Here is a 13,168-nt window from a genome sequence, read left to right as displayed (position 1 = left end):
CGGTCTCTACGTAATGATTATATTTTATTATTCTTTCAGATGCATGAAGCTTTACTTGATCGAATAATAGCAGTAAAATCGTTCTGCTTATGCCGCTATGCTTTCCACGCGCCGTATCCATCTTTGTTCTATTATATATAAATCCTCCCTATTCCTTATTATTTAATCACCTAAATTATTCGTATAATCCGATCCACATGACCGAATCAATGATCCAGCATCATAAAGCTTCTCGTTTTGAGCTTCGCTCTGCTAATCGCAATTTCAATGTAAGTAGAATTTTGTTTTGCGCTTCGATTCATTGTATCTCATACACACATATATGCATTTGGCAACAAATTCACCATAATTTTTCTATTTAATGTTTCATGTATCTTTCACGTGTTTCGTTTTACATTTTTTTTTTCAGAAACTGTGAAATAAAATATAGAATGTCATTGTGAAATTATGCGATAAAATTTCATTTACTTGTAATATCACATTTATATTTTTTAAAAAGTTTACAAATTTTCTCTTTCATCTATAATTTTTAACAGAATTGATCGAAATAATAAGTGAAGAATTTCACTATAAACTGAATTTCAATTTCAATTTGAGAATAAAAATTTATTCCAATATTTCATAGTTTCTAGATGCAAAGTGTAACACCTCATCCATTTCGTATTGATATTCTTTACATAGTAATTAGTATTGCAATGTTAGAATGCAAATGTACCGTATTTCTTGTTACTGTTACACATTCAAGTTACACACTCACATGAATCTATAACAATATTGCATACAAGATATATTAGCGACTTATTTTATACCAAAAAATTTACTTTCTCTCCTCTTTTCTTTTTATTTTTTGCATTCTTTTTTTTTTTTTTTTCTTAATTTTATAGCCGTAGTAGCAAAGCACGATGTGTAACAGACAAGCGTCTCCTTTTTTTTCTTTCTTTTTTTTTTGTGGTTTATGTTGGTTTGACTTCTGGCCGGCTATTATATATATTTATTTTCACTGCCACTACACGATATTTACACACCGCATATCACTTGTTATTAAACAACGCATGCCCCGGGTGCCTGCGACTCAAGCACTAGTCACACTACTCTTTTAGATACCGCAGCAAACATTCCAGAGACATCGTAATTCGAACCAAATAAAACCCAATATTCAATTCTCTCGAATAAGTCATACCATGACATAATGAGAAACACTATAAAACAATCCATTTCCACTGTACAAATGGGCACATTATCTATACTATTTGACAGACAAGGTTCTATCTTTTGACCTATTGAGGATGATAAAGAGAAATTGTAATTTTCTACTATTTCGTTTCGCCCTATCGATGAAATTATGTATAGGATATTTGGCATAAGTGAATATTTTTTTCATTTCTTCTTTATGTTGTTCAAAATATAAATCATGTTTATTTCTATTATTAATTGATTAATTAGCAAATTTTAAATTGTAATAATTTTTAAATAATTTAAAGCTATAAATAGTAAACACTTTATTGTAGAAGATAATTATAAGATAATATTCTAGTTTGACAAAAATTGTGTAGAATTCATATGAATAAATATCTAAAAATTAATGAAGAATATATTGCATTCTGTAAAACTTTATTTTTTTTTTTTTATCTCAAAGATTTCGTTCCAAGAATACGCATAAAATATCCTATATACATATATATAACTGTCTATTTTTCTTTTTTTATATTTAAAATTTAAATATTTTCCTCAAAAGATCAATACTTCGTTCAGCACAATGAAAGCACAATGAAAGGAAATTGTACGATACCTTTGGAAACCGCGTAGAATAAAAAACACGCTGTTCACACTTTATCCGCTGTAATCCACTTATTTTTATTTTCTTTTTTGTTTTCTTTTAGTTTTTTTTACTTTATTTTTACCTTTTATACAAGTTCCGTCCGGCGTGCAATGTACGTAATAGTAGGTTTTTTGTCTCACTCTTGTATTATATTGAAGCACGTTGAATTCTGTTGTCTGAGCAAGCAGCATCCGCATCAATGGTTCGTCGCATGAAACGCTGCTGTAAAAAAAAAAAAAAAAGAGAATTAAAAGTAAAGGAATGATATTTTTACGTCTAACGGCAAGTGAGACTGAGCGAACGAACGAACGAGCGAAAGGCAGAACGTGAGAAAGAGAGAACAATCGCGTTTATGATTATGACACGAATATTCTCACATACTTTCCACAGAATACGAGGACACACGGCAGGCACACACGACACTGCGCGAACGAAAATTAACGAAACCGAAGGAACAAATCGAAGAGAGAAAAGAAGATAGGGACGAGGGGGTTCAAGTTGTAGAGATTGAGGAGATTGAGGAAACCGAAACCGGGAGGAAGAAGAGAAAGGACGTGGAAGAAATCGAGGAGGAAATCGAGACAATTATCGTTGAGACAGACTCGAAGGGCAAACTGACTCAGAAACAAAAGAAACGTGATGATTTGAAGAAACGCGTGGATGTAGAAGAAGAGGAGATCATAGAAAAAGTGAGAAAAGAATTGACACCTAAAAGGCCACGTATTGGACAAGATGAAGTTGAGATGGAAGAAATCGAAGAGTTCGAGATAAAGAAAGACAGATCTATGCCTTCCCTCATATTAAATGTTTCTAGCCAACGTCACCAAATAATACCTTTGGATCGTACCATTGAACAAGCACCTGGTAAACTGGAATTGGAGAAAGCCAAATTAACAATGGATATCATTACGCCATTAACCGAACATTTGGTCCCTGTTCAGGAGAAAGAAATCGATGACATTAGCCAAATTAAACCCATAGAACGAAAAGCGTCTTTGTCCATCTCGCCAGTGGAACCTTATTCCATCATGGAAACAACCGTTCAAGCCTCCACTGGCGAATTCGCGGGTACTTTCAAACCTACATCCTACGAAGCGACACCTGGCATCGTGCCATCCGAAAGTTTGGTAGTCAGCGAAACTCTGGCTAACGACGCCGAGTTATCCAGTTTAACCATTACTAAACAGGAAATCACTAGAACTGCAGATGTTAGTATGACTCTTCAGGAAGCTACGACTGTTTATGAAACCATGGTAAGTCAAAAGGAAGCTCCGACGGAAGATTTCGTGTCACCATTGGCTGTCAAAGCAGAAGACACTATCCTTCCTCAAATGGGATTATCTGTATACGAGATTCAGGAAGGACTAACAGAGGATAAGTTAGAACCCTTGAAGACTTTACCGACTAAGCCTAGAGTGAACGTCACTGCGGTTGAACCATTGTTCGTGGAAGAGGTTAGAGCAGAAGACAAACCAGGAAAGTATTATCCAGAACTTGTAGTTCCAACAGAGGTCGCCACTAAAACCGTGATTCCTCAACGACAACGAGTGACTGAGGAAATGTACGCACCTGAAAAGGAGGGCATGTATGTTCCAGGAAGATTACCACCTAGTCAGAAAGCACAGATTGGAATATCTTATGGAAACGAAACTGCTATAGTTCAGCAAAATATCATACAGGAAAGCGAAGGGGTATTTATTTTAGAAAGAAAAACTGACACTTTTGAAGCTACACCCAATGTCACTATGCTTGAAGGAGTTTCCGTGTCTACAATTCAAACTCAAGATACAGAAAGCGATTTGGTGATTGAAGAGATGAAGAAGGCAGTGGCTGACTTGAACATCATTGAGATCGCATCAGCAGTGACAAGTGAAACTGTGCTATCTGAAAAAGAAAAAGAATATCAACTCGAAGACAAACCAATTACCAAAACGGCTGAGATATCTATTTCTTCATTGGAAATCGGTTCTATCGCGAGCACTATCGTTCAAGAGTCTGAGGGAATATATCATCCTGATCAGAAACCAACCAAAATATTGGCAGAGACTTCTATCAAACCTGAAGAATATGTGCAGATATCTGAAATTCAAACAGCGGATTATCCATCTGATTTTAAAGAAGAATTGAAATACGTGCAAGAAAGTGGAACAATTGCTGTACAATTAATGGAGGCTAAAATGATCCAAGAAACTATGACCCACGATCGAGAAGCAAAGATAGAGGAATTGGTGAAACCAGAAGAGCGTGTTGTAGAGACAAGCTACGACGCCATTAAAAGTGTCGAAGTATTCCAAACTACATCCATAGAGAAGGAAGCTGATCTAAAGATCTTCGAAATGCCAGAATCTCATCGTGGAAAGACAGTACCTACTCATCCTGTTGTTTCATTGGAGATCGAAATGACTCAACCGGAAGATAATTTAGGCATGATCAAAAAGGAAGTTCCATCGTCTGGTATCGCTAAAATAGAACCTATTGGTTTGCAAGAAACCATAATAGGTGAAACTGTGATCGCTGAAGATGTAGCACCGGTTCAAAAAGATAAAGTTCCTGAATTCAAGATAGCCGAAATGACAATGAACGAGATAGAGAGTTTGCACACCACAATGGTGATAGCCAATGAGAAAGCTGAATATACCGAGATTTCTGAAGTGAAAGGAGCTTATGCTAATACAGAATTCACTACACAGGTGGCGCCAATATTCGAAGAGGTTAGAACTCACTCACCAACAGGAGAATATGTTTCGGAAGAAAAACCAGTTTCTAGCGTAGCTCAACCATCGCACATTCCATTGGAAAGTATAACAATTGCTATGCAAGAACTGGCAGAAAAAGAAGATTTGTATACGACTAAAATACAGCCAGATAAAAAGACTGCCATTATAGAATTGACCGAACCTAGACCTGGTCCAACTGTACTTGAAGTTATTCCTCACGATCGTGAGAATGTGTACAGTCCTGATGTAAAACCACAAGATTACACCGCTGAAACTTTAGTATCTGGTCATACAGTTGCATTAAAATCTGAGACTTCGGTGGAGCAAAGCACTGCTGACATGAGCATCGATCAACCTAAATCAAGAAAGGCCATACCTCAACGAGATGCTTTGGAAGAATTGATCGTGACAGAGACAACTGTTGCCGAGACTGAAAAGACCAGAGAAGCGGATATTCTTCCAACTATTCAAAGTGCGGAGATTGAAATTCAATCGAAGACCGAAAAATTAACCGTAATCGAGGTGACAAGTATCCAGAAAGAAGAAAAATTGGAAATAGAGGAAATACCAAAGGAAAGAAAAGTTATTCTGGGTATCACTGGAGGACATGAGGTGGCTGAGATGCAAGAGAACGTTCTAGCAAGTAATGTTAATATTTTAAAAGAAGAAAAAATCAAAGAGGAGCACGTTAGTCAACAACAAAGTGGATTAGAAGTGGTAGAGCAGACAGAAATATCAATCTCTGAGAAAGAATCTCCACTTCAAGAAGACGTGAAACCTGATACTAAGAACATTGATATTACATTCCAAGAAGGAGAGGGTATCGTTGTAGGTATGACATATCCTGAGGATAAAGAGGGAATATTTACTCGAGAAGAAAAACCAAAAGGTGTAGAAGCTACAGTAGATATCATTACGCAAGGAGTAGCATCCAAGTTTGAAATTTTGAGTGACATAGGTTTGAGTAATTTGCCGGATGAAACGATTCAAGAGATGAAACCTAAAACTACGATATTGCCTATTGAAGCTGCAATTGCTGAAGAAGTACAGACTAGAGAAACAGAAGCACCATTCAGTGAGATTAAACCTAACAATAAGAAAGCGAATCTCGAGTTCGTGACAGGCGAAGGTTTGATTATTTCAGCGATTACAGCTGAGGACAAGGAGAGTCTACTTCCAGAAGCTGAAAAACCGGAAATCAAATCCGCCAATTTCGACATTTCAACGCATTCCGTAGCTCAAACCAACGAGACTACTACTACAGACAATGTAGGCGAGTTTAAACGAGAAGAAATGCATACAGCAACAGCTACAACTGATCATATCACATTCCGCAGTGTGATTACATCTGAAACAACTGCTGGTGATCTTGAAAAATCGATGGAAGATTTCGTTCAACCGGACAAAAAGATGGTCAATGTTTCTTTCCAGGAGGAAGAAGGAGTAACAATCATTGAAACAATTACATCAGATAAAGAGAAAGAGTACTTCAAGAAGTTAGAAATACAAGGAGAACAGGCTACTACAAGCTTTGATGCACATAAGGTTGCACAATTAACAGAGATCAATCCAGCTGCTATTTCTGGAGATTTAACTGTGCCTGCTCCAACCACAGTAGCTGCCAAGGAAGAACAACTACCATTTGAAAGTATCGTTCAAACAGAAACCATCGTGTCTGAAACTGAGAAGGAATTGAAAGATAAACCTGTAATCACTAATAAAGCAAAAGTTTCTGTCAATGAAATTATCAGTGCAACGACTACTACTGAGATTCCAGCTGATAAAGAGGATATTCTTCAAATATCTGAGAAACCATCTGAGAAACAAGCTAATGTACAATTCGTTGGACATATGATTGCGGAGAAAACAGAAGTGACTATTGATTCCAGTGCTGGTAAATTGGAGAAGATGGAACCAGTCTCCGCATTAGCAGTGCCATCTACCGTCCCTTTGGAAGCTGTAATCAGCTCGGAAACTCAACCAACTGAAGTTGAAGGATTGTTTATCAAAGACAAAAAACCATCGAAGGCTCTAGCAGACTTATCTATAGTAGAAGAGCAAAGTATACAAGTGTCAGCCGTGATTTTGGAAGATAAAGAAGAAGAATACAAGTCTAAAAATTTGCCAGAGATAAAGACTGCTGGAAAAAGCCTGGTTTCTGGCCATATGGTAGCCGAGACGACTATGCAGATTGTAGATTTCAGCACTGGAGAATTCATTCAAGAGAAGCCATCAGGTGCTACCGCTGCACCAGAACATGTTCCGTTCATTTCATTGATAGAATCTCAACCAATTATACAGGAAAGCGAGGACAAATTCATACCAGGTCAATTACCAGAAAACAAGACCGCCATTGTAGATCTTGAAGAGAGTAAGAAAATTGTAATTGTGTCTCAAGTGACTCCAGCAGACAAAGAATCTTCATACATCTCTGAAGAACAGCCATCAAAACATGCAGCCTCGTTTGGGTTAGATACTATCCATGGAATTGCTGAAACAACCACCATCTCCGTAGAGGATTCAATAAGTGAAGTGAAATTAGAGAAACCAGACACTAAGAAAGCACTAACCAGTCAGGAACTGTATCAAAGTTTGCTGGTCACGCAAGATATCGTTCAGGATCAAGAGAATACCTTCGAAGGAGAGTTCAAGCCAACTGTTCAAAAGGTAGAAGTATCTATCGAAGAAGGTAAACGTGTGATTAGTGCCATCGAAATCAGCGCAGCTGATAAAGAAGAGATATTAAAGACAGTCCAAGAAGAAAGAGTAAGATCAGCAGTGCCAACTATCGTCTCTGGACACGAAGTAGCAGAAAGATCTGAAATTATTCCTCATTTGAGTACTGAAGAAATGGACATCGTCAAACCTACTATAGCCACTGCACAAGTAGGTCAAAAACCATTCGAAACGATTGAAATGATGGAACAAGTACTGGCAGAAAAAGAAATAGACAAGATTAAGGAAATATCATTGCAGAAGACTAATGCTCGAATTGCTATAGATGAAAACAGATTTATCGCTATCACAGAAGCGACCACAGCACAAGATGTCGAAGCTGAATTATCGACAATTAAGAAACCTCGCGAAGAAATAGCAAAACCATCGATGGAGGGTAAAGAAGTCGCTGAACAGATGGAGATAAATCTTAGAGAAGAACTGGGAGATTTACCTGTAGCATTACGACCAATAACATTCGAAGCTCATCCAACACAGATCATATTGGAAAGCGTTGATATTAGTGAGATTGTTCCGCAAGAACATAGCGCGGTATTCGAGGAGAAGATGAAAGTGGACGAACGAAGTGCAAAAGTGAGTTTCGTTGAAGGAAAGAGCGTTAATGTTTCTCATGTTATTTCTCAAGATAAGGAAGACGCAATGATTATACAAAAACGTGAAGAGAGCACAGCGGAAGTGACTCTGACAAAGGTTGGAATGGATGTGGCACAGAAAGCTCAAGTATTTACTGAACAGAGCACTGGATTGATTCAGCCATTCGAGAAACGTGAGGTACAAGCTCATCGTAAACAGGATGCTCTAGAACCGATTATTGTAGAAGAAATTCCAAGTGCAGAAAGTGAAGGAGTTTTTGACAAATATCCAAGAACAGTTTTCTCCACAGCAATGCAGACGTTCGAGCAAGGTCATGGAATATCGATAACGGAAATCACTTCAGCGGAAATGGAGTCTGCGCTGAAGGAAAAGAAGCCGGATACTTCGCAGACGGCTAATAGTACTCTCATCATGGAACGTAACATCGTTGAAACAACCATGATTGAATCTCAAATCAGCATACCGGATAAGATAGAACAAGCAAGCATGAAGCCTCAAGTAGCTGTTCCTGAACAAGATACTTTCGAGAGCATCATAGTGAACGAGAACATATTGCAAGAAAGTGAGCGTACATTTGAAGGTGTGTTCAAACCTCAGACTCAAAAAGCAGATATCGATATACAGAAAGTCACATCTTTTCAAGTGACAGAGACTATCACGGAAGACAAAGAAAGTGTTTTCGATATAGTACCTAAACCAGAAGGAATTAAAGCTACTCAGGAAATCAGTTTACACGAAACCGTGGTTGGATCTTTAGTGGAAAGTGTTCAGAGTATTCAGGAAATTCATGAGGAGAAACAAATATCGTCTCAAGCTTCGATGACTCAAACTGTAATAGAAACAGCTGTAAAAATAGAGACAACTGTTGGTGAAAAAGAAGACACATTTGAAGGGAAAGATTTCAAACCTGAACAGCAAAAAGGTAAACCTCAGATGGAGGGACTCAGCACTGTGACTGTCACGGAAATTGTTTCTAATGAGATTGAAGATATTTTACCAGCAACAGTTGCTCCTAAAGAGCAACAGGCTCAGCCTACTCTTATAGGCAGAGAAGTTCCGGAAGTGACACAAGTGATTGCTGCGTCGACTATCGAAGAATTCGAAAAAGTGACTCAATTGCAAAAACAGCAAGGCAAGATAGAAATGGAAGAGATGTCTTCCGTCACAATTTCTGAAGTAATTTCTAATGAAACCGAAGATATATTCGCTTCAAAAGCTATGCCTAAAGATCAGAAAGCAAACTTTAATATTCTAGGCCGAGAAATCGCAGAAACATCTCAAGTGACTACTATATCGGAAACAGAAGATCTTAGATTGAAGAGACCCGAGGAACAAAAGGGAAAACCTAAATTAGATGAACTGACACCTCTCACAATTTCACATGTGATATCTGAAGAAGCAGAGGAAACATTGCTAACAGCTGAAGTTCCAAAAGAGAAGACAGCTCAGCCAAGTCTGACCGGAAGAGATGTTGCAGAGATTATGCAAGTATTGACTGTTGCTAGTGCCGAAGAAATCGTAGCATCCAAGGCTCCGGAAGAACAGAAAGGTAAGCCACAAGTGGAAGAATTGGCACCTTTAACTGTCTCGCAAATAATTTCTCAAGAAACGGAGGAAACATTACCTACACCGGAAATACCGATCGGAAGAGAGGCCCAGCCTAGTCTAATAGGCAGAGACGTGGCACAAACGATGGAAATATTGACTATGGCAAATGTCGACATTTTGGCTGAAGATAAAAAACCTGGAGAACAAATAGGGGTTCCTCGTTTGGAAGAATTTGTTTCTTTATCTGTGTCACAGATGATTTCCACGGAAACGGAAGACGTGTTAGCCAGTCCTGAAGTACCGACAGAGAAAATTGCTCAATCGAGTTTGACTGGTCGCGATGTTGCAGAAACAACTCAGATATTGACTATGATCGTTGCTGAAGAATTAACAGCCGACCGTACACCAGAAAAACAAAAAGGAAAACCAAATATAGAGGAATTGACTTCCGTTACAGTTTCTCAAACAGTATCTCATGAGACCGAAGAAACATTGGAGAAACAGGTAGCTCCAAGTGCAGCGATAGCTACATCTGCATTATTAGGAAGAGAGATTGCTGAGACTAGTCAAGTTCTTACAGTAACTAGCGTAGAAGAATTGGAAAAACCTGTTCTACCAGAACAACAGAAAGGAAAACCAAATGTAGAAGAATTGACTTCAATTACAATTTCTCAGACGATGTCTCACGAGATTGAAGAAACATTAGAGAAACAAATAGTTCCAAGTACAATGACTGCTAAACTTGCACTGGCAGGCAGAGAAGTTGCTGAAGTCAGTCAAGTTCTTACCGTGGCTAGTGTAGAGGAATTAGAAAAAGATAAACTACCCGAACAACAGAAAGGAAAACCAAATGTGGAGGAATTAACTTCCATCACGGTTTCTCAGACAGTATCTCATGAGACTGAAGAGACATTGGAGAAACAGATAGCTCCAAATACAATGATTGCTAAACCTACATTGACAGGTAGAGAAATTGCTGAAATCAGTCAAGTTCTTACTGTGGCTAGTGTAGAGGAATTAGAAAAAGATAAACTACCGGAACAACAAAAAGGAAAACCGAACGTGGAGGAATTGACTTCTATCACGGTTTCTCAAACAATGTTTCATGAATCTGAAGAGGCATTGGAAAAACAAGTAGCTCCAAGTACAATGATTGCTAAATCTGCACTAACAGGAAGAGAAATTGCTGAAGTCAGTCAAGTTTTTACTGTGGCTAGCGTAGAGGAATTAGAAAAAGATAAGCTACCGGAACAACAGAAAGGAAAACCCAACGTGGAGGAACTGACTTCTATCACGGTTTCTCAAACTGTATCTCATGAGACCGAAGAGACATTAGAGAAACAGATAGTTCCAAGTGCAGCGATAGCATTACCTGCATTATTAGGAAGAGAGATTGCTGAGACTAGTCAAGTTCTTACAGTGATTAGTGTAGAAGAATTGGAAAAACCTGTTCTACCAGAGCAACAGAAAGGAAAACCAAATATAGAGGAATTGACTTCCATCACGGTTTCTCAGACGGTGTCTCACGAAACTGAAGAGACATTAGAGAAACAGGTAACTCCAAGTACAATGATTGCTAAACCTGCATTAACAGGTAGAGAAGTTGCTGAAGTCAGTCAAGTTCTTACCGTGGCTAGTGTAGAGGAACTAGAAAAAGATAAACTACCCGAGCAACAGAAAGGAAAACCAAATATAGAGGAATTGACTTCTATCACAGTTTCTCAGATAATATCTCACGAGACAGAAGAAACATTGGAGAAACAAATAGCTCCAAGTACAATGATTGCTATACCTGCTCTAACAGGTAGAGAAGTCGCTGAAGTGAGTCAAGTTTTAACCGTAGCTAGTGTAGAGGAACTAGAAAAAGATAAACTACCAGAACAGCAGAAAGGAAAACCAAATATAGAGGAATTAAGTTCTATCACAGTTTCTCAAACAGTATTTCATGAGACTGAAGAATCATTGGAGAAACAAGTTGTTCCAAATGCAACAACTGCTAAACCTGCATTTTCAGGTAGAGAAGTTGCTGAAACCAGTCAAGTTCTCATTGTGACTAACGTAGAAGAACTAGAAAAACCTACATTACCTGAAGAACAGAAAGGAAAGCCAAGATTGGACGAATTGACGTCCATAACTGTTTCTCAAATAGTATCGAATGAATTAGAAGACAAATTACCTTCTCCTGAAAAGCCAAGCGAAAAAATCGCACAACCGCAGATGGTTGGCAGAGAAGTAGCTCAGAAAACGGAGATTCTAACAGTGAGCAATGTCGAAGAGTTACAGAAATCGGAGAAACCAGAAGATCAAAAAGGAAGACCGGATGTGGAGGAACTGAGCTTTCTCACCGTTTCCGAAGTGGTGTCCACAGAAGCAGAAAAAGAACTGCCTGCTCCAAAAGCTCCCAAAGAATATAAAGCGCTTCCACAATTAGGTAGTATCGAAGTAGCAGAAACATCTGAAGTATTGACAATAACAAGTACCGAAGAACTTCCAAAACCTAAAGCTCCTGAAGAACAGAAAGGAAAACTTCAATTAGAGGAATTGCTTTCTTTATCTGTCTCAGAAATCGCATTTGGTGAGGTGGAAAAGAATCTCGCCACTCCAGACGAACCCACCATGCAAACAGCCAAGCCTAGCTTGATAGGTATTCAGGTTGCTCAGAAATCTCAAGTGATCCCATCAGCTACGGCTGGAAAATTGCAAGAAGAGATGAAACCAGATATCAAACAAATAATTCCTGAACAGATACCATTCGAGAGTATTGAGCAATTGCAAGAAATGGCTCAGGAAAGCGAGGGTACCTTCGTTGTGGAGAAAACAGCCAAGTCAGTCACAGCTGAGATGTCATTCCGCGTGTCTGAAAGCGTGGAAGTGACACAGATAATGACTACTGAACAAGAATCGAAAGAGATGATCAAAAGCGTTGCCAAAGAAGTTTCTGCTCAATCTGACGTGATCAAACACGAAGTTGCTTTGAAAACAGAAGTCCAGTTAGCGGACGTGGCTGATGAATTCAAAGTGATGAAATTGGAAGGCAAGATGGCTAGAGGTGTAGACGAGATTCAACAAAGTGTAATCGTTACAGAACCGCTGAGTACCGATGAGATTGAGTCAGAAATGCCCGAGTCTATATTACCTTTCGCAAAGTTAGCAAGCGTTACTGTCGAGGCAGAACATCTGGAACATGTTGTGGGTGAGTATTATTGTTATCAAGATATGAAATTGGCATCGACGGGACGGACAGATACGTGGACAATTAGGAACAGACCAGGAGACGCTTGGACATTTCGATTGTTGACTTGTCTTCGTGAGATCGTAGGGAATAACTCGATCGAAGCACGATCAACTCAGTGAAAATGATTATTCATATCTACGAATTTGTTAGGGTCGTGATGAGTAGGATAATGATTGTAAGATGGGAATAAAATGTTGTGTAAGGTAGGTATGTAAACAACACACAACAAAATCTGACACTAGATGTGGAAAGAAACATAGAAACAATACAAATTAATTCTTCACACATAAAATACACAACAGTTCATTCATGTCAAACATAAAACAAATAATTCGTATAAGATGATTTTGATGTTCATCGCATTAAATAATTTTTCTATAATATCCTTTATGTAATAAAATTTGTATCGACACATGTCCTAAGACCAGTAATGGGAAGCAAATTGAACTTTCTAGACAACATATATCATATAAAGAGCCAATATATATATTCAATCCTGTTACAAGTTGCAAAGTACAT

General features: G+C 38.3%; 1 protein-coding gene across 15 annotated transcripts in view; it reads left to right on the top strand.

Moving 5' to 3' along the window:
* The window catches only part of LOC100869706 (sallimus), a 124,737-nt gene that overhangs the window by 82,341 nt on the left and 29,228 nt on the right, over positions 1-13,168 (top strand). For 14 of the 15 annotated variants that reach the window (XM_086910095.1, XM_086910091.1, XM_086910086.1 and 11 more), the window contains one exon: positions 2,210-12,607. The exons of the other annotated variant lie outside the window; for it this stretch is intronic. In XM_086910095.1, the coding sequence (XP_086766221.1) occupies positions 2,210-12,607 (10,398 nt within the window). The remainder of the gene's footprint in view (positions 1-2,209; positions 12,608-13,168) is intronic. 15 annotated transcript variants of the gene reach the window in all.

This window comes from Apis florea, unplaced genomic scaffold, assembly GCF_048593485.1.
Source record: "Apis florea isolate Af1SG1 unplaced genomic scaffold, ASM4859348v1 contig_3170_pilon, whole genome shotgun sequence".
NCBI lineage: Eukaryota > Metazoa > Arthropoda > Insecta > Hymenoptera > Apidae > Apis > Apis florea.
The sequence above is the reverse complement of the archived record's forward strand: the minus strand, read 5'-3'. Positions and strand labels throughout refer to the sequence as shown.